Raw genomic sequence first — 23,229 nt, 5'->3', positions numbered from 1 at the left:
CAATGTTGTGCCGACCCTCAAACCCTGCCTCCCATATAACCTCCCACCTTAAATTCCTCCATATACCTGTCTAATAGTCTCTTAAACTTCACTAGTGTATCTGCCTCCACCACTGTCTCAGGCAGTGCATTCCACACACCAACCACTCTCTGAGTAAAAAACCTTCCTCTAATATCCCCCTTGAACTTCCCACCCCTTATCTTAAAGCCATGTCCTCTTGTATTGAGTAGTGATGCCCTGGGGAAGAGGTGCTGGCTATCCACTCTACCTATTCCTCTTAATATCTTGTACACCTTTATCATGTCTCTTCTCATCCTTCTTCCCTCCAAAGAGCAAAGCCCTAGCTCCCTTAATCGCTGGTCATAATCCATACTCTCTAAACCAGGCAGCATTCTGGTAAATCTCCTCTGTACCCTTTCCAATGCTTCCATATCCTTCCTATAGTGAGGTGACCGGAACTGGACACAGTACTCCAAGTGTGGCCTAACCAGAGTTTTATAGAGCTGCATCATTATATCACGACTCTTAAACTCTATCCCTCGACTTATGAAAGGTTTGTACAGCTACAGCACGGCGGCAGCCATGTTTTGTGGACAGTGTTCATATCGTAAAGTTTACAAAGATCTATTTCAAATCCTGTAGATGGCTTACTAAATTTTTATTGGAAAAAAATATTGATTCACTATATCGAATTCAAAAGAAGCGAAGGCCGTGAAGCGCAAAAGAACTGCAAATTTGTTTAAAGTTGAATGGCTTAACAAAATAGTAGAAACTGTTACACCAAAAGCTCATGAGGTCATGAACGTTCAGCTGTGAGAAATATTTATGTATGATTCAGAAACTGGAGTTATCTGTTTGTATTGTCATGATGCAAAAGTTGTTGGAGAATTTGCTAGTGGAAAGAAGTGGGATGATATTTGGAAACTTGACTTTTTGGAGCATCATTTGGCAAATAAATCGCATTTGGACAGTGTACAAAAGCTCAGGCAACAGAACCTGTCATTACCCATTACAAGAGTGCTATACATGTTATGGTTGAGTGCAGATGAGCGACAGCGAAAACTATCAAACCCAGAGGAGATCAAAGTTGAGGTACAAGAATGGTCAGCTTTTGATTTCTCCGCAATTGCAGATTGTGACTTCACATTTGGCGATGAACAAGTTAATGTCTTATGTCTAAAATATCATGATTTTCTAGCTGAAACTATTGTAATAGTTAGACCGTTTAATGATTTCAGATTTTCCGTGCAAGAAAAAATTAAATCCAAACCGATTTCAAACTTTGCTCAAATGGTGGCATTTGTACTTCAAAATGAACAGTTTTGCAACCTTGCACAGTGGATGGACATTGGGGGAACCTTGCTTGCGTCTAGTGCGGACTGTGAGCGAAGTTTTAGCCTAATGAATCAACTCAAAAACAAGCTGAGAAACCGTTTAGGTGAATGTTATTTGGATATGTTAATGAGAATCAAAAGCTATCAATTAGATGGAAGTTCTATTAGTCTAGATAGAGTTTACAAGGAATGGGTAAATGCCAAAGACAGGAGAGAGAAAAAATAACTGAGTGACTTAAGTATGTATGTTATTTTGTTGTTATTCTGTGCAGTTTTATGTCAAATATTTTGTAAACCCTCATAAACTGTCCTATGTGTGCATTCAGTACGCACATACTTTTGTCCCAGGAAAAAAATTTGCAATACATAAGATTTTTGCGCACACTGACTACTAAAAATGAGAGGGAACATTGGTTGTAACTAATCAAGCATGATGAGATGACTTGTGAAAGATTTTACAGTTGAGTTGATTTGTACTGAATGACGACAGTTATTTGTGCTTTTTAGCATGCTTAACGTAAAAAACAATACTCAAGGTTCATTAAAGGAGGAAATGTCTACCCTTTTAGAAAAGCTAACATGGTGACCCGTGGCCAGATCAGAAATAATTGATTAGATTGCTAATGTTCAGTGCTCAGTGAAAGAACACAAAGTGGAAAAAAGTTATCAGAAGCAAGTTACCTGCCTGAACATGAGAGAGGGGAGAGGGAGAGAGAGAATCTTCAATATTTGCTGGAAAGTTAACAAGGTGTTTTTCTTTACAAAATATAAAATTCCCCTTCAAGACAATTTTCTTCACAAGGTTAATTAAAATCTTGATTTAAGAATATAACAACCTTAAGGACAGGCAATGTCAATTATCTTTTATTCCTAATTGAGTAGATACTGGACTACCCTGTAGATCAGTGTTAAAGTTCATTGCATAACATTGACAGTAAGTACATGTAGGGTGCAGAATTCTATGTCATCTGTTCCATTGTCAGATTCAGGCAGGTACAACTAGGAAATCCCTGGGATTCAAGGTACCGTGACTAATGGGGAAAAAAACTGTCATGAATTAACCTACTTATCAAGGTTGACACCTTACAACGGGAATATCCCAGATGGACCTTGTACATCCATCACTATAGATCCCCACCACCCAGGACATTACTAGCTCTTCTCATGACTCCCATCAGAAAGGAAGGAGAGGTCTGAAGATACACACTTAACATTATATGAGCAACCTCTTCTCTACTGTCAGTTTTCTGAACGGACAATGAACCCATGAACACTGTCTCACTAGTTTTACTCTCATTTTGCACTAATTGCTTAATTAATAGACAATAGGTGCAGGAATAGGCCATCCAGCCCTTCGAGCCAGCACCACCATTCACTATGATCATGGCTGATCCACAATCAGTACCCTTTTCCTGCCTTCTCCCCATATCCCTTCACTCCGCTATCTTTAAGAGCTCTATCTAACTCTTTTTTGAAAGAATTCAGAGAATTGGCCTCCACTGCCTTCTGAGGCAGAGCATTCCACAGAATCACAACCCTCTGTGTGAAAGTTTTTCCTCAACTCCGTTCTAAATTGTCTACCCCTTATTCTTAAACTGTGGCCTTTGGTTCTGGACTCCCCAAACATCGGGAACATGTTTCCTGCCTCTAGCGTGTCCAATCCCTTAAGAATCTTATATATTTCAATCAGATCCCCTCTCATCCTTCTAAATTCCAGTGTATACAACCCCAGTCGCTCCAATCTTTCAACATATGACAGTCCTGCCATCCCGGGAATTAACCTCGTGAACCTATGCTGCACTCACTCAATAGCTAGAATGTCCTTCCTCAAATTTGGAGACCAAAACTGTACACAATATTCCAGGTGTGGTCTCACCAGGGCCCTGTACAACTACAGAAGGACCTCTTTGCTCCTATATTCAATTCCCTTTGTTATGAAGGCCAGCATGCCATTAGCTTTCTTCACTGCCTGCTGTACCTGCATGCTTACTTTCAGTGACTGATGAACAAGGACACCTAGATCTCGTTGTACTTCCCCTTTTCCTAACTTGACATGATTCAGATAGTAATCTGCCTTCCTGTTCTTGCCACCAAAGTGGATAACCTCACATTTATCCACATTAAACTGCATCTGCCATGCATCTGCCCACTCACCCAACCTGTCCAAGTCACCCTGCATTCTCATAACATCCTCCTCACATTTCACACTGCCACCCAGCTTTGTGTCATCTGCAAATTTGCTAATGTTACTTTTAATCCCTTCATCTAAATCATTAATGTATATTGTAAATAGCTGCAGTCCCAGCACCAAGCCTTGCGGTACCCCACTAGTCACTGCCTGCCATTCTGAAAAAGACCCATTAATCCCTACTCTTTGTTTCCTGTCTGCCAACCAATTTTCTATCCATGTCAGTACCCTACCCCCAAATACCATTTGCTCTAATTTTGCACACTAACCTCCTATGTGGGACCTTATCAAAGGCTTTCTGAAAGTCCAGGTACACTACATCCACTGGTTTTCCCATGTCCATTTTCATAGTCACATTCTCAAAAAATTCCAGAAGATTAGTCAACCATGGTTTCCCCTTCGTAAATCCATGTTGACTGGGACCTATCCTGCCACTGCTATCCAAATATGCCACTATTACATCTTTCGTAATTGATTCCAGCATCTTCCCCACCACTGATGTCAGACTAACTGGTCTGTAATTGCCTGATTTCTCTCTCCCTCCTTTCTTAAAAAGTGGGATAACATTAGCTACCCTCCAATCCGCAGGAACTGATCCTGAATCTATAGAACATTGGAAAATGATTACCAATGCATCCACGATTTCTAGAACCACCTCCTTAAGTACCCTGGGATGCAGACCATCAGGCCCTGGGGATTTATCAACCTTCAGTCCCATCAGTTTACCCAACACCATTTTGTGCCTGATGCGAATTTCCTTCAGTTCCTCTGTTACCCTAGGTCCTCTGGCCACTATTACATCTGGGAGATTATTTGTGTCTTCCCTAGTGAAGACAGATCCAAAGTACCTGTTCAGCTCGTCTGCCATTTCCTTGTTCCCCATAATAATTTCACCCGTTTCTGTCTTCAAGGGCCCAACTTTGGTCTTAATTTTTTCCTCTTCACATACCGAAAGAAGCTTTTACTATCCTCCTATATATTTTTGGCTAGCTTACCTTCGTACCTCATCTTTTCCCCCCATATTGCCTTTTTAGTTATCTTCTGTTGCTCCTTAAAAGTCTCCCAATCCTCTGGCTTCCCACTCATCCTTGCTATGTTATACTTCCTCTCTTTTATTTTTATACTGTCCTTGACTTCCCTTGTCATCCACGGTTGCCCCTTACTCCCCTTAGAACCTTGCTTCCTCTTTGGAATGAACTGATCCTGCACCTTCTGTATTATTCCCAGAAATACCTGCCATTGTTGTTCCACTGTCAACCCTGCTAGGGTATCTTTCCAGTCAACTTTTGCCAGCTCCTCCCTCATGTGTTCATAGTCCCCTTTGTTCACTGTAATACTGACACTTTCGATCTTCCCTTCTCCCTCTCAAATTGTAGATTAAAACTTATCATATTATGGTCACTACCTCCTAATGGCTCCTTTACTTCAAGTTCCCTTATCAAATCTGGCTCATTACACAACACTAAATCCAGAATTGCTTTCTCCCTGGTAGGCTCTAATACAAGCTGCTCTGAGAATCCATCTCTGAGGCGTTCCACAAACTCCCTTTCCTGGGGTCCAGTACCAGCCTGATTTTCCCAGTCTACCTGCAGGTTAAAATCCAATTCTTAATTTTAATTTAAGATGTATTTTATATGCAGTGTATTTATTGTAATTTATAGTATTTTCATGTATTGCACTGTACTGCAGCTGCAAAACAACAAATTTCACAACATATATCAGTGATGATAAATCTGATTCTGAATAGTAAAAAGTATGAAAGCCTTTACAGAATTGTTAACAAGAATATTTGGCACTGATGCGCAGAAGGAAGTATTGGTAAAGAGGACCAAGGATTTGATCAGAGAAACAGATTTTAAGGAACCTCCTGACAAAAGATAGGATTGCGGAAGGGAGCTGGAACTTTGCGACTAATTGCTGCAGCTTCAGCTGCCAGGGTGGTGAAGGGTGGGGGCTACAGTACAGGAAGCTGTGGCTGAAGCAGTGCAGAGAGAGTTGGTTTACAGAGATGGGGAGTGGCAGAACCATGGAGAGAATTGAAACAACACCAATTTTTATGAAGTACGAGCCTGCAGGTCCTGGAATCTGGAGCAACACACAAGCTGCTGGAGGGACAGGACCTAGTGCAGGGGCATAGCCCAAAGCTTCGATCACCTCTGTCCCTCCACGTGAGGCTTGACCCGCTGAAATTTTAAAAATGATTTCCTGATCAGTTGGGATCTGGCGTAGATCAAGGCTGATTGATGAGTAGTACTTAATGTTATATGTAGGCAGTGGTTTGGGGTAACTTGAGTAGTGGAGAACTGAAGTCCGACCAGTAATTGAAATTGTCAAAGATTGGGATAATAAAAATGCGATTGGGAGTTTCCACACAGGTGGTCTGAAGAAATCAATGTTAGAGGCAGAAATTGCTGGTTTTATTGATGATGCAGATGACCTTTTCTCTAGGTCAGTTAGAATAATCAAAAGTAGGACAAGAATGATGTGGTTTTCAAGTAAAACAAAACGGTGCCTTCTGAGTAATTATCAAATATGTATTGTAGTATACATTTCTCTTTGTACGTGTAAGCACTCCAAAACTTAAAAAGATCCATGTTCACTTGTGCCCCAGAAGGAAGAAATTTGGTGTCCTTGCTCAGTCTGGCATTTCAACTTGTTCTGTTGTACAAGGCTGTGGACTTGGAATGGAAAAGAGCTTGACGATTCCAAAAGAGGATTCATTGAGTTTGTTGAAAATTATTCAATGTTTTCATTACAATGTTTTAATTCAATTTTAGCCAAGTCTGTGGTCAATCATCATTCTGAGGAACATAGGACTATGTTTATGGGAGACATGAGGGGGATCTTCTTTAGTCATATGGTAGTGAGAATGTGGAATGACCTGCCAGTGCGGATTTGATTTTAACATTGAAGTGAAATTTGGATAAGTGCATGGATGGGAGGGGTATGGAGGGATAGGTCCAGGTGCATGTCAGTGAGGCTTGGCAGAATAATAGTTTGGCACAGACTAGATGGGTTATTGCCTCCATCTCCAGGTGAATTAGATATTGGCAGTAAATGCAGGTTTTGCCTTCACATCCACTTCCCATGAAATGAATCAAACTAAAGTTGCCAGACCAGCATCTAGAAGCCTGGTCATGTTGATCCAGCAGCATGTTTAGATCAAACCTTGGAAGCTGTGGAATTTGAAGTAATTAGATTCGGAGTTAAAATGCTTGTATCAATGGTAACTGTGAAACTATCAGATTATTATATTAAAAAAAATCAAAGTTTCTCATGTCCTTCTGGGAAGCAAACCTGCCTCTTTAATCTGATGGGGTCTGAATGCCAAGGGTGATGGTAGAGGCAGATACATTGGGGGCATTAAAGAAATTGTTAAATTAGCCCATGGATGATAGAACAATAGTGGGCTATGTGGGAGGGAAGGTTTAGATTTATCTTGGAGTAGGTTAATGGGTTGGGACAACATCGTAGGTCAAAGTGACTGTACTGTACTGTTCTAAGTATGTGACTCCAGACCCACCACTGGGTTCGCTCTAACTGGCGGGAACAGGGTGTTTACTGTTAAAGGAATAAACATTCTTAATCTGCGAACAAATAAACAAGGGTCTGCATTTGTTCATAGACTGCATAATATTGTAACTTCAGCATTAGTGCAAAATTATCTCCTTCTCCTCCCATGCTTGCAGATAATAATGTAAATCTGGAATTGGTTCTGTCCATGACTGTTGCTTCTGAGGAATTTTGTAGTTTTGTTATTGAGTCAAGTAAACCCTCTTGTGGAATGGTTTCTACGAGAATATACTTGCTGCTTCAAAATAGTGACCCGTTTGTCGTCATGACAATTTTATGTATCATTTCCACTGAGTTATTTTACTTTTTCTTTTAAATTCCTTCAAATTTGCATTGCCTTTTCTTAACTATTTATTTAGTTGTTAAAGATTGTTTCTGTGTGAGGGTTCTCATCTTTATTGTTAAATAAAGATGATAAAGGTAGAGGAGCCTGAAGACACACACTGAACGTTTTAGGAACAGCTTCTTCCCCTCTGCCATCAGATTTCTGACTGGGGTCAATGAACTTATGAATATTATCTCACTATTTTTGCTCTCTTTTTGTGCTAATTTAAAAAAAAATTAAATATATAGTACGTGCGCACACACACGCGCTTATTGTAATTTATAGTGTATTTTATTTATTGCACTGTACATGCAAAACATTGTATGCCATTGGTACTAAATCTCATACTGATTCCAAAGTGGAGTATCTTAAGCTCTGCTGATTAGAATGAGGAGACTCTCTGTAATAAGTACAGCAATACCAGTTAAGTAATACTGAGTATAAACTGATACAAAATAGCCTACTGCTGACAGGTGCCTTGACAAAAGAAGTATAAAATTAAACATGAAATGTTAGAACTACTTGCACTAAAATTATTCTGTTTCTTGGTGCAGCAACGAACTGGTGAGTCAGTCAAAGTTCACCAATTAGATGTGGCAATTCCACTCCAGCTGAAGAGCCAATTGAAAAAAGGACCCCCTCCCCAGGGAGGGGGAGAAGGGGACTCTGAAAACTCGGAAACCATGCAGTTTGTAATGCTTACCAGAAGGGGCAACAAACAACAGGTACTGTATATGTTAATAATGCTTGTGTAGCAGTGTGTTTGGGTGTGGTGTTATGTTGCACACTGAACTGAACCAGGCTTGGTGTTTCGCTGTCCTTTATAATCCTAGGGAACCCAATTTACCTAATTCACTGCACTCCAGTAATACTGATTGCATTATCCTTTGTTTTTCTTTATCTTTAATTTTGCTGCTGTGTTCTTGGCATTGCCAGCAGTTTATTTTGCATGTTTTCATTTAATCTGTGGAAAAATAAATAGACCTGGTGTGTCCAACTAATTTTAAAATATAAGCATCACTCTTTAAATGGATATGTAAATTGATTTATTATTGTCACATGCACAGTGAAAAACATTGTTTTACATGCCATTGATGCAAATCAGTTCATCACATCATTGTACAAAGGAAAACAATAACAGAATGCTGAATATACTGTTAGAGTTGCAGAGAGAGTGCGCAGGTAGCCAATAAAGTACAAGGGCCATAATGAGGTAGATTGTGAAGTGGAGAATCCATCTTGACGTACTGGGGACTGTTCGTTTGTCTTATTACAACAGAATGGAAGCTATCCCTGAGATTGGTGGTACAAAGGACCTAACAGCATGGAAGTAAATCAAAATTAATACTTCAAAAGAAATATAAAAATTAAAAGCTTGGAAGGAACATGTTTTGACCAACCATAGATCTTGCAACAGGCTCCTTTTTTGCTGGATTCAGTTTATGCTGAACAGAATCCATGCTTTTGATAGTCTATCTAGGAGGTGAAGGGCTTCCATTGGAGTTATAGCATAATGCAACATAGAAGCAGATCCTTTGGCCCACTAGTCCATGCTGACCACAGCATCCCTCCCTGCTGGTCCCAGTTGTCATGTTCAGCCCATAACTCTCTGTGTTTATCCAAATTTACCCACCTTAACCACTTCCTCTTTCTGCTCATTCCAGTACTCACTACCCTCTGTGTGTAAATAGAAAAAGGTTACCTCTCCTGTCTCTTTTAAAAATTTCCCCCCTTGTATCTTTGCCCTTCAGTTTGGGACTCCCCAACCCAGTGGAAAATACTATGACTATCCACCTTATCCATACCCCTCATGATTTTGTAAACTTCTGGGGTTATCCCTCATTCTCCTACACTGCAGGGAATAAAGGTCCAGTGCGGCCAACTTCTCCCTATAACCTAGTCCAGGCAGCATCTTTGTCAATCTCTTCTGCACCTTTTTAGTTTAATGATGGTTTTCTTACAACAGGATGATCAGAACCCTACACAATGTCACTCACTCCATCTGACTTTCTTCCAGTTCAAACTCTGAATCTACTGCTGCGCTAGCACAGTTTAAACATTTTTTTTTCAGATTTCTTGTTCAGTATTATTGCCAGTGCTTTATCCCCATATGAATCACCTCTCAAAAATCTTGACACCTCCTGCATGATATGTTTAATGTAGAGGAAGCAGCTGAGGCATATTAACAACGTTTAAAAGGTACATAGATTGTAATGGTGTCGAGGGATACAAGACCATAAGACCACAGGAGCAGAATAAGGCCATTCTGCCTTCAAGTCTGCACTGCCAAGCAATCCCGGCTGTTTTATTTTCCCTCTCAGCCCCATTCTCCTGCCTTCTCCCCATAATCTTTTGAGACCCTGGCTGATCAAGAACCTATCAACATTCACTTTAAATATACCCAATATGGGTCTAACTAAGATAGGCATTTTGGCCCACATGGAATGGTTGGGCCAAAGAGCCTGATTCCCTGCTCTAGGATATTTTTCTCTTTTAACAGTGCTATATAAATGTAAGTCTCCCATCCAGGTTACAGAATCTAAGATAGTCTGCTCTTGCTGATAAATGAGACCCGTAACAGCGCAAATTGCCCTGGAATCTCTTCTACGCTACTACCATGTTGTGCCACTGGAAGTTATAACCTGTCCTGTGAACTGTACATAGACACCGTGACCTTCCCTCACTTTTATTCTACTGCTTTGGTTGTATACACAATCGTATTTCATTATGTTTCACTTATTACAATAGTTAGACATCTTCTTTATGCAGCATTTTCCTAAGCTTCTTGTATTTGTGAATCTTCTTCACAAAGTAGATGATATAAAACCATTTTTTTGTAAGGCTGAGTAATACACACAAAATGTTTCACCCATCATCTGCCACCTTGTACTTCTTCCCTACCCTCAACTTATTTTGCCATCAGATTTCAAAGGTTCAAAGGTACAATTTAATGTCAGAGAAATGTATGCAACATACATCCTGAAATGCTTTTTCTTTGCAACCATCCTCGAAAACAGAGGAGTGCCCCAAAGAATGAACGACAGTTAAATGTTAGAACCCCAAAGTACCCCCCCAGCTCCCCCCTCCCAAGCATAAACAGCAGCGAGCAACAACCTCCCCCTCTCCCCACCAGCAAAAAAAGGCATCGGCACCGCCATCGAGCACTCAAGCTTGAGCAAAGCAACAGCAAAGACACAGACTTGCAGTGACCCCAAAGACTTCACCTTTCACCCGGTATTCAACGTACCACGGGTTCTCTCTCTCCCTAATAAGGGAGAAAGAGGTGTCTCCATTTTCCCAGCAAGTGGGGAGTCATAACAAACAACTTGCTGATTTACGATGTTAAAAGTCTGCCACGTCACAGATATCCTGACTTCCCGGACGACACACGGGTCTCCTGTCGTGACACTGACCCTTAATCTGTCCCGTTTCCAGAGCCCCGAGATCATAGGCTTCTGAATCCGAGATGGACTCTTAGGCCGAACCTTTGGCATGCCGAACAACAAAAGTCAGTTGTGAAACCCTGAGAATGGCTCCCATTCCTGCAAAGAACCGTAATCAGCGTGTAACTCCAGGTCAGGGTCTGCAAAAGAACCCTGAAAGGGAAAAATATGGATATTAAGGATGGAAATAGAACTGTTTTCGAAGATGCAAGCAAAGGAGGCACCGTTAGGTGCTATTAACCCTTATAAGCTCCGCCTGTATTTGGCCTTCTGTGAATGGTCCATGAACACTACCTCACAATTTTTGCTCTTTTTTTGCACTGTATATTTTTTAATGTAATTTATAGTGTATTTTATGCATCACATTCTCATGTTGTCACAAAGCAACAAGTTTTGTGACGTGATAATAAGCCTGATTTTTGATTCTGGCTTCTGCCTTGTTCCTTTCCAATCCTTATGAATGGTCAACTGTTTATTTCCCCTCCATAGATGCTACCTGACCTGCTGAGCTCATCCGGTATTCTGTATGTGTAGCTCAAGATTTTCAGCACCTGCAGAATCTCTTGTGTTTTTGAAAGGCTTCAAAAAAGCATTGTGGTGGAGTCCCAATTCCCTGACCTTGTGTGTCTGAAAGAGCTGTTCAAATGTTAAATTTTTTTGATGGTTATTGCAGAATGGTGACATAGATAGGAATGTAGTGTTTACCATAGGTTAAAAATTTACCTGTTTGCACAATGTGTGTCCACTTTCAGCATGATTTACAATGACTACCTTCCATAATTACCTGCAGCATAATTTGCAGCCCCACTAAATGTCTTATAGACTGCACAGAAATTAAGTCAAAATAAACGTGAGGTTCTGCAGATGCTGGAAATCCAGAGAAACAAACACAAAATACTGCAGGAACTCTACAGGACAGGTATCTTCTCTGGAGAGGAATAAACAGTCGACATTTGGGCCAAGACCCTTCATCAGCACTTAGTAAAATCAAAGGTTAAAGTAAAATTTATTATCAAAGTACATACATATTACTGGATATGACTTTAAGATTCAGCAAAGCAGCATTCATCATCGAGGACCCCCGCCCCTACCATCCAGGCCTGCTCTCTTCTCACTACTGTCAGGAAGGAGATACTGAAACATACCACCTGGTTCAGGAGCAGTTGTTACTCCTCAACCATATGCCTAGAGGGGCTAACTTCATTCACCCCATCACTGAACTGTTCCTACAACATATGGACTCATTTTCGAGCACTGTTCATCTCATGTTCCTGATATTATTTGCTTGCTTATTTTTTTCCCTTTGTTTTTGTATTTGCACAGTTTGTTGTGTTTTACATATTGGTTGTTTGTCCGTCCTGTTGGGTGTGGTCTTTCATTGATTCTATTATGTATCTTGTGCTTACTGTGAATGCCCCCAAGATGATGAATCTCAGGGTTGTGTATGCTGACATACGTACTTTGCAATAAATATACTTTGAACTTGAATTTTCTTGCAGGCGTTTACAGGAAAATAAAGAAATACAATAGAATTTATGAAAAACAGTGTATATAAAGACTGACAAATTTGGAATTGAGAACAGATTTTAAAAGCAAAATTGATGGTATCCTGGAAAATATTTCAGACCGTTTGTATGTCTGTTCTTATCAGTTGACAATCTAGTTAAGGGTTGTCCAAAATTTGTGTTTTGTGTGCTGAAGCCTGTTAAGATTGTGCTTTAATAGTTGGGTTTGTGGGATCTGAGCAATGAAGCCATGCTTTGTTCTGAAGGACCTTTTTGGTGTTTTCTCAAAGGGCGGCTTCTTTTGGCACCTCTGAGTAAATTCCTTTTAAATACAGATTCTTCTGGTTTGACAGATTCCAAAGTTTTGAGGCCATAGACTACTTATAATTGGTTTTAACACAAACAAAAAAAAACACAAGGGTTCTTTTGAGAGCATTAGAGAAAGCTCTTCAGAAGGTACTTATAGCCGACTGCAGGAAAATATGGAGTAGACTAATGAGGTAGAGCCAATTCTTTGGTTTCACTGTGGAAACTTAAATAGCACTCAAGATAATAGAGCATACAAACAGTTCACCTTGTACAGTTTTAGAGCTGTTGTCGCTGTATACAACAGCAACAATACTTTGAGATCGTTTAATATTGGCTAGGCTAGATCTTTTTTCCTTGGAACATAGGAGAATGATGGGGGGTGGGGGGGCAATCTTATAGAAGTATTTATAACTGTGAGAGGCATAGATAATGATGATGGTAACAGTCTTTTCCCCAGGGTAGGGAAGTCTAAACTGAAGGGACATCATCTTATTATGAGAGGAATGAGATTTGCAAGAGACCCAAGGAGCATCCTTTTCATGCAGAAGGTGGTGAGTGTATGGAGCTAGTTGCCAGAGTTAGTATTTGAGGCAGGTACATTAGTATGACTTAAGAAGCACTTATATAGGTACATAGTGGGGCAAGGCTTGGAGAGATGTGAACTGAACACAGGAAATTGGGACCAGCTTGATGAACACTGTGGTTGGTATGGACTATTTGGGTTGAAGGGCTTGTGTCCTTGCTGTCTTGCTCTTTGACACAAACATTTCTAGACACATTACCAAACAAAGTCAAAGCCAAGCCATTTAAAGGAACATCAGGGGAGGGAACTGAAAACTCAGAAGTAAAATCAAGAAAAAATTTATATTTCCGGGGGGGGGGAGGTGTGGGTAGAAAAATCTCAAGCAGATCTTTTGCAGTTGAAGACACTTGAGATTGTAATAGTTTGATTTAAATTTGGATACAAGAAACAGGCCAGAATTGGCGTGGCTTGTGGAGTCAGAAAACTTATGACACATAGAGGCCATTTGGTGTGCCATTCTGCTGATAAAAGACTGCCCAGTTAGTCCTACCTCCAGTACCCACCTGAGTACTCTCTAAAAGTTGTGCAAGTTTCTGCCTCCAATAGTAAATCCCTTGGCCATTAAAGCAAATCTTAAATACCTTTCTCAGCCACTTTATCCAGCTTTCCTGCTACCTTCAAGGAGCTCTCTTCCACTAGACTTCATTTACTTTCTGTTTATTGTGCATTTCCTTGTTGAGCCTGTACATTGCCCCACTCTTCTTGTTTAAATTCCATTCAAAATTTTTCTGCTCCATTTGTTTTCAGGCCACCTCCTTTCTCCTGAATTTCAGATTCAGATTTATTTATTACATGTACTTAAAAACAGAGTGACATGTCTCATTTACGTTAACAACCAACACACCCAATGATGTAAACAACAGGAATTCTGCAGATGCTGGAAATTCAAGCAACACACATCAAAGTTGCTGGTGAACGCAGCAGGCCAGGCAGCATCTCTAGGAAAAGGTACAGTCAACGTTTCAGGCCGAGACCCTTCGTCAGGACTGGCGAAACGTCGACTGTACCTCTTCCTAGAGATGCTACCTGGCCTGCTGCGTTCACCAGCAACTTTGATGTGTGTTGCTTCACCCAAGGATGTGCTGGGAACTGCCCACAAGTATCGCCAGCATAGCACATCCACAATGCTCAGCAGAAACAGCAAAACAAAAGCACAAGTGATTCTGCTGGAAATCCAGAGGAATACACACAAAATGCTGGAGCAACTCAGCAGGTCAGGCAGCATCCATGGAAGTTAATTAAAGGTTGACTTTTTGGACTGGGACCCTTCATCAGGCAGGACAGCAAAACAAGCCCCTTTTCAAACCTTACCACCCATCCACTCTCCCAATCGCTAACTCGCAGACTGCCTCTGGGCCTCCAGTCCTTCAGTCCTTGTCCCTAGACTCCTGGATTCAGGAAAAATAGCTTTTCTCCTTGCTGTCAACCATGAACACATTTTGTATCATCTCTACCTACCTATACTGCCTACACCTGAGTCTAAATCATCAAGTTCACATAAAAAGCAAAGGGAAGCGTATCCCAGAGGGTTTTATGGCCATTGATAACCAGGGGCAAAGAGGGATGAGGACATGGGCGAGATTTGAATACACGGTTGAGCACCTTAAAATGAAGGCATTGCTTAATCTGATGCAAACACAGGAATGTGAATTGGCATGAATTTGGATAACGTTGAAACATTTCAATATCTCGATGAGCCGAATGATGGAACGTGATCAAGATACTACCAGAACAGTTTAGTATATGTCCACAGATCACACCCATTGAGAAATGGAGGAGCAGGAGGCCTCTCACCCCCTCTGTCAACTACCTCAGTCATGCACTACACTGTAAACACTTTAAATCATTTTTAATAATGCTATTTGCATGCTGGTATTTATTATTCCATATCTGTACCCTAACTTTAATTTTGTATAATTCTTTATAATTGTTGAATATTGTTTTATTTTGCACATTACGCCAACACACCACAGCAAATTCCTTGTAAACCTACAGTATATGGCAAATCAAGTTGAGCCATCATCCTTCATGGCAGTGGCCAGATGGATTCGATGGATGTAGAAGGAGCACAGGAAACTTTGTTTTTTATACTTGAGGTATTGATAGGATTTTTGTCAGCAGTGGGAGCAGTGATGTTGGAAATATGCAGTTCTGGTGATACTGTACGTTTGAAATCCAAATCGTGGGATTAAATGCAGCGGCAAGGATGGATAGGATGTGGCTCAGTTTTACAAAGTTGCCAGGAGAGGATTGTCATGATGACCAAAAATGATTGTGCTCGTCTTATGAAGACACGATAGACTGCAGATGCTGGAGGAACTCCAAGTCAGGCAGTATCTATGGAGGGAAATAGTCAATGTTTCAAGTTGAAAGCTGTCATGTGCACTGGATGTAGAGGGGAGAAGGCCAGTAGAAAAAGATGGAGGAGGAGAGGTCTGGCCCCAGCTCTTGCTCCTACCCTACTCCTCACCTTTCGATAGTACTAATCTGTCTTGTAGCCCAGATTAAGGGTCTTGACCCAGAACATCAACTGTCCATTTCCCCCCAGGTTTGTGTCTGACCTGGTGAGTTGAAGCCTTCTAGCTGGAGGACTATCCATGTGGGTGGGAGGGAGGAAAGGGGTTTGTTTTGCTGTTGTTTTTCTGTTTTGTTGTGTTCTGTTAAGCATTGTTATGTTGGCTCTAAAAATATGTGGCAAAACTTGCGAGCTGCATTCAGCACATCACTAGATGTGTTGGTTGTTAATACAAACAACTCACTTTGCTGAATGTGAGTTCCTCCAGCAGATTGTTTGTGGTTTTGGTCTTGTGTTGAGTTGGAGGAAATTTCAGTCTTGGAAGAGTGGAGGAGCCGTTAAAATGGTTGAGCAGTAAACCTGGGTCATGTCAGTGTGCAAGTGCAAACAGGTGCTGCATTTTCAAATCAAAAGTCAAAGGAAGCAAGGGAAGTCGAGGGAACACACACCAGTCCTCATCGAGAGGTCAGCAGTGGAAGCAAGCAGTTTCCAGTTCCTGGGTTTCAACATCTCTGAAGAGGGCCGGCTGGTGGCGCAATGACATCGGTGCCAGACCCGGGAGCGGAGGTTCCCGGGTTAGAAACCAGTCAGGTCCGCTCCTGTGTACGCTTTCCATCTGTGCCGTGTTGGGTGTCGAGATCGCAACTCGACGTCGTAAAATAAAGGGGAAAATACTGTGAAAATGTCTGTGTGAGGAGTGGCTCACCACACAGTCTCTCTCTCGCTCTGCGCCTTGTAAAAGCCATGAGAAAAAGACATCGTCACAGACGCACAGGCACAGACTCACGTGCACGCAGGCACACGTCAAAAAGAAAACATCCCTGAAGATCTGTCCTAGGCCCAACTTATTGATGTAATTACAGCCAAGGTACGACAATGGCTATATTTCATTGGGAGTTTGAGGAGATTTGGTACATCACCAAAGACCCTGGAAAATTTCTACAGATGTACTGTGGAGAGCATTCTAACTGGTTGCATCACTGACTGGTATGAAGGATCGGAAAAAGCTGCAGAAAGTTGTAAACTCAGCCAACTCTATCATGGGCACTAGTTTCCCTAGATTCTAGGACACCTTCAAGAGGTGGCATCTATCATTAAGGACCTCCGTCACCCAGGACATACCCTCTTCTCGTTGCTGCCATCAAGGAGGATGTACAGGAGCTTGAAGACGCATACTCAGTGTTTCACAAATGGCTTCTACCCGGATTTGTGAACATACAATGAACCCATCTACACTTACTCTCTATTTTTTGCTCTCTTTTTGCGCTATTTAATTTAATTTTTAAATATATATTACTTATTGTAATTAATGGGTTTTATTATTATGTATGACAGTGTACTGCTGCCACAAAGCAGTTTCACAATGTAAACCAGTGATATTAAACCTGATTTTAAATATACAAAGTCAGGACTTGGGGTAGATTAGAGAGAGAAACAAATGCTGTGTTAGGCTTACACGGAAGAGCAGTGCTTATTTTCTGGCTACAGCAAGATAAGCAAGACTCAAACTTTTATTTTTAAAGCAATGTAAGATTAAAGTTAGCTTTGTTTGTCACATGTAGAAACGTTTGTACATCGAAATATACAGTGCAGTGTGTCATTTGTGTCAATGACCAACACAGTCTGAGGATGTGCTGGGGGCAGCCCACAAGTATCACCACGCTTCCAGTGTCAACATAGCATGCCCACAACTCATTAACCCTTACCTTACTTATACGTCGTGAAATTGAGCAGGCCAGGCAGCATCTATAGGAAGAAGTACAGTCGACGTTTCAGGCCGAGACCCTTCATCAGGAGTCCTGGCGAAGGGTCTCGGTCCGAAATGTCAACTCAACTTCTTCCTGTAGATGCTGCCTGGCCTGCTGCATTCCACCAGCACTTTGTGTGTGTTGCTTGAATTTCCAGCATCAGCAGATTTCCTTGTGTTTGCGTTGTGGGATTGATGGCTTTGTGGCAAAGTTTGCAGATGATACGAAGATAGGTGGAGGAGTAGGTAGTGCTGAGGAAGGAATGCAATTGCAGCAGGACTTGAACAAATTGGAAGAATAGGCAACAAAGTGGCAGATGGAGTACAGTGTTGGGAAAGGAACAATAGTGTGGACTGTTATATAATTAGGGAGAAGGTTCAAACATCACTTGGGAGTCCTCGTGCAAGACTCCCAGAAGGTTAATTTACAGATTGAGTCTTTGGTAAAGGTGACAAATGCAATGTTGGCATTTATTTCAAGGGAAATAGAATATAAAAGTAAGGATGTAATGCCGAGTCTTAATAAGACACTTGTCAGGTTGCACTTGGAGTATTGTCAACAGTTTTGAGCCACATATCTCAGAAAGGATATGTTGTCATTGGAGTGAGTCCAGAGAAGGTTCACAAGGATTATTCTGGGAATGAAGGGGTTAACATATGAGGAATGTTTGGCAGCTTTGGGCCTGTACTCACTGGAACTTAGAAGAATACGGAGGGATCTCATGAAACCTACTGAATGTTGAAAGGACTAGATAGGGTGGATGTGTTGAGGATATTTCTTATGGCGGGGGTATCCAGAACTAGAGGGCTCAGCCTCAAAATTGAGGGGAGACCTTTTAGAACAGAGGAAAGAAGGATTTTTTTTTTAGCCAGAGAGCAATGAATCTGTTTAATGCTCTGCCACAGAGTGTAGTGGAGGCCAAGTCTGTGGGTATAATTAAGATGGAAGTTAATCATTTCATGATCAGTCAGGGCATCAAAGGATAGGATGAGAAGGCAGTTATATGGGATTGAGTGGGATCTGGGATCAGCCATGGTGGAATGGTGGAGCAGACTCAATGGGCTGAATGGCCTGACTCTGCTCCTGTGTTTTGTGGTCTTATGGTCTTTGCAATGTGGAAGGAAACCGACATGATTATGGGGAAAACATGCTCCTTACAGCAAGTAGCAGGAGTTAAAACGCAATCATGATTGCTGGTACTGTACTATAAATTGTTATTTGATTTTAGAGCCACCTTCCTGACACACCCTAATTACTTGGTGTCATCTTGCCTCTTAGCTCATCTTCAAAGTCTTTGTTAAATTTTAACAAAAACTGCAGTTTCACTTCTTATTAATCTACCATAACCCCCACCAGTTTCTATTTGGTTCTATTGACCAGCAGTGGAGCAACATGATAAGCATTTTTCACACATTAAAGGAATTGTATAAGCACAGCTTGCCTCAAATGATAAGGCTGCAAACAGTAAAATCAGTAACATCTTGCAAAATCATGGAGGCTATTAAGTTACCGAGATAATATTTGCCATTGAATATGAAGCTGAATATTTTAGTTGCCCGTCATATCCAACAATGATAGGAGACCTGTGTGGGAGAGTCTTTTAAGCTGTTGCACTGGGGCAGTTCCACTCTCTTGACCTCAGAGGTCCGGGTCCAGTGGTACGAGTAGTCATCACAAACTGTGGTCTTGCTTGGTTGTGGTAGGTGACCATGACTGCTTCTGTACCTTGTCATGCTCTTCACTCCCCACAAACCTACATTGTTGCTGTCATTCACCCAGTGCACTGGAGATGATTTCATATGCTTGGACAGGCATATTCTTATCTCATCGGGGTATGAGGCCCGCTGACCTCCTTCATCTGGTTTAGCCTGCCTGCTGAATCGATATACCGGGGTGTGGCCACTGTTGCATGCAAACAGCTACTTAAGCAACAGGTGAGACTGGTGTATGGGGTGTCCAGGGAGGAGTAGCACCTTTGGTGAAGGGGCTTGTCGTTTCCATTCTCAGGCAGCTCACTCACTTTTGGGCCCCACCAGACACTCAGCTGTCACCTGTGGAAGGTGAATATAGTAGTAACTATATAGCTGTCCAGAGAGGAGATGATTAGATAATCCTTCTGTCAAACATCTTTATTTGCATAGCTTATCCTTCTCACTGCACAGAGCATGTCTTAATGTAAAGTAGCATTTTTTCTTTTTCCATTTTTTACCGTTTTCAATGCACTTTAGGTTAATGAGATTAATCTGAAATCCATTTGTAGTGAACTGGACTCCACTGCTAAAGTGACTATAACTTTGTTAGACTGGTTCAGTTCAGTACGCAAAAGTGGGCTCATGAATGGGGTCACTGAGTAAACTTCTCCGAGGATCATCAGCTTATGGTGAAGAAGCTTGTGAGTTTCTGAGATCCCTAAGGCAGTGCTGTGTGAAGTTCAGCCATCTGGCACTCAGCTCCTGGTAGGGTCACCATGGCACTAAAGTCAAGGGAAGGTTCCAGTCGAAGAGCAATCCAACACAGACCTCAACAGTGGAGCTGGCAAAAAATGATGACACATCACAACAGCAGTGAAGGGTCCCCAGTTGTTTTGCACTCTATGCCACTGAACCCTGACTCTGATCTGTTCAGAGACAGTGAGGTGGCTGCCCACGCACCAACCTCCTCATATTAAACAAGTCATGCATAGGAATTCTCCATTAAAAGAAATTCACCATACCATCCTGGATTTAGTCCTGTCATGGTTAACAAGTGTTGAGCCACCTGAAGATCCAATAGACAGCCACTTAAGAGAGCATCGTAGTCAACTCGAGTGATTGCACTCTGCTCCTACTCAGTACATTGCCATTTGTCTTTTTAAAATGCAGAGATGTTCAACCTGTCATGCAAAAGTTTATGGCAATGCTCCAATAATTTCACCTTATGAATCTTGCTTCTTCCTGTACTTTAACACATTAGTTTGTTGTAATCTTTGCAAAGCCTGTTAGTCAGACTGGTGTTTGCAGATCAGAGTCACTACACAGGATGCTTGTCATGTGCTCTGCTGCTGCCGAAAGTTGTTTGTCATGGCATTTGTTTCCTGTGTATGCATACCTGTGACGATAAACTTGAACTTGAGGATAATTATAAAGAGAAGGGATTCTATAGATGCTGGACATATTGAGTAACACAACACAAAATATTGGAGGAACTCAGCAGGTTAGGCAGCATCTCTGAAAGAGAATAAATATTATTGATGTTTGAGGCCAATCCTCTTCACCAGCACTGGAGAGGAAGGATGCAGAAGCCAGAGTTAAGAAGGTGAGATGAGAGGATGCAAGCTGGCAGGTGACCGATGAGACACTCAAAGTTTTCACTAAGTGTACTTACACTTGAGTGTATAGATACCATTGCATGTTGTGCACCTGGCCATGACACACTTCAAAAGCAAGGACACGTGTCAGAATGCTGTTTCTTGAATTCAATTTGGTATTCAACACTGTTGTCCCACAGATCTTGGGGAACAAACTCTTACTCGTTGGTGTAAATACTTTGCCTCCGACTTTCACCCTGCCCTCAAGTTTACCTGGTCCATTTCCGACACCTTCCCCCACTTTGTAGATCTTTCTGTCTCTATCTCTGGAGACAGCTTATCTACTTATGTCTACTATAAGCCTACTGACTCTCACAGCTACCTGGACTATTCCTCTTCTCACCCTGTCTCTCTCAAAAACGCCATCCCTTTCTCACAATTCCTCCGTCTCCGCCGCATCTGCTCTCAGGATGAGGCTTTTCATTCCAGGACGAAGTAGATGTCCTCCCTTTTTAAAGAGAGGGGCTTCCCTTCCTCCACCATCAGCTCTGCTCTCAAACGCATCTCCCCCATTTCTCGCACATCTGCTCTCACTCCATCCTCCCGCCACCCCACTAGGAATAGGGTTCCCCTTGTCCTCACCTACCACCCCACCAGCCTCCAGGTCCAACATGTAATTCTCTGTAACTTCCGCCACCTCCAACAGGATCCCACCACTAAGCACATCTTTCCCTCCCCCCCCCCGCTTTCCGCAGGGATCGCTCCCTACACGACTCCCTTGTCCATTCGTCTCCCCCCATCCCTCCTCACTGATCTCCCTCCTGGCACTTATCCTTGTAAGTGGAACAAGTGCTACACATGCCCTTACACTTCCTCCCTCACTACCATTCAGAGCCCAGACAGTCCTTCCAGATGAGGTGACACTTCACCTGTGAGTCGGCTGGGGTGATATACTGCGTCCGGTGCTCCCGATGTGGCCTTCTATATATTGGCGAACCCGATGCAGACTGGGGGATAGTTTCGTTGAACACCTACGCTCTGTCCGCCAGAGAAAGCAGGATCTCCCAGTGGCCACACATTTTAATTCCATGTCCCATTCCCATTCTGATATGTCTATCCACGGCCTCCTGTACTGTAAAGATGAAGCCACACTCAGGTTGGAGAAACAACACCTTATATTCCATCTGGGTAGCCTCCAACCTGATGGCATGAACATTGACTCCTCAAACTTCCGCTAATGCCTCAGCTCCTCCTCGTACCCATCCGTTATTTATTTATATACACACATTCTTTCTCTCTCTCTCCTTTTTCTCCCTCTGTCTTCACTATACCCCTTGCCCATTCTCTGGTTTTCCCCCCTCCCCCTTTCTTTCTCCCTAGGCCTCCTGTCCCATGATCCTCTCGTATCCCTTTTGCCAATCAACTGTCCAACTCTTGGCTCCATCCCTCCCCCTCCTGTCTTCTCCTATCATTTCGGATCTCCCCCTCCCCCTCCCACTTTCAAATCTCTTACTAACTCTTCTTTCAGTTAGTCCTGATGAAGGGTCTCGGCCTGAAACGTCGACTGTACCTCTTCCTAGAGATGCTGCCCGGCCTGCTGCGTTCACCAGCAACTTTTATGTGTGTTGCCTGAAATTCCAGCATCTGCAGATTTCCTCATGTTTGCGAGGGATAGGTGAAAGAGGTAAAGGGCTAAAGTATGAAAATGGATGAGCACGTGCTTGAACAGTCAGAGAGCAGCAGAGATCACCGAGGAGGAGCAGTGAGAGAGGGTCTCACTGAACTCCCATTGAAGAGAAAATTTTAAACTCCTAAGAGACTTAGCAGTGCAGCAGCAAATCATAAACATGAGAATCTGCAGATGCTGGAGATCATGAGCAAGATGCGGAAAATGCTGGAGAAGCAGCACGCGAACAAAATGATTTTTTGACTGGGGTGTAGTGACCCTCCACCTACCGTTTTCAGACTTTGGCAGCCTTGTTGTGTGCCTTGTAGTTAAGCAGGAAATTCAAACCAGAGAAAAATTGTTAAACATGCCGAAAGATAACACAGTGTCAACTGTGTTTATCTTCTTGGAATAGTTCACTGGTTCCTGTCTGCAATACAATGTTTAGAAAGGATAATTGGCATTCATGCAGCAGTTTAGCAAGGTTCAAACAGCAATGTGTTACCATCTGAAGTGCCCTTATTTATGTCAGTGAATGTGGCAATCAATTTGAACATGGAAATATTGCAATTTGAATGTTTAACCAAATTATCCTTTATTGGTGTTAGTTCAAGGACATTTGGTGTCCATGGAGAAAGTCTCCCCACCTCTCTTTTAGCAGTCTCACAGATCATCTACACCTCCAGCAAGCTTGGGAGTTTTAGTTTCTGATTTCATCTAAAAGATAGCGTCTTCAATACAATTGGGTATATTT

The 23,229-nt window shown here is 42.1% G+C and overlaps 1 protein-coding gene across 7 annotated transcripts in view; it reads left to right on the top strand.

The window, feature by feature from the left end:
* Nucleotides 1–23,229, top strand: part of upf2 (UPF2 regulator of nonsense mediated mRNA decay) — a 132,535-nt gene that overhangs the window by 69,838 nt on the left and 39,468 nt on the right. For all 7 annotated transcript variants that reach the window (XM_063072761.1, XM_063072763.1, XM_063072760.1 and 4 more), the window contains one exon: nucleotides 7,975–8,145. In XM_063072761.1, the coding sequence (XP_062928831.1) occupies nucleotides 7,975–8,145 (171 nt within the window). The remainder of the gene's footprint in view (nucleotides 1–7,974; nucleotides 8,146–23,229) is intronic.

This window comes from Mobula hypostoma, chromosome 20, assembly GCF_963921235.1.
Source record: "Mobula hypostoma chromosome 20, sMobHyp1.1, whole genome shotgun sequence".
Lineage (NCBI taxonomy): Eukaryota > Metazoa > Chordata > Chondrichthyes > Myliobatiformes > Myliobatidae > Mobula > Mobula hypostoma.
Note: the sequence above shows the minus strand (reverse complement) of the source record. Positions and strands in the feature narration are given on the sequence as shown.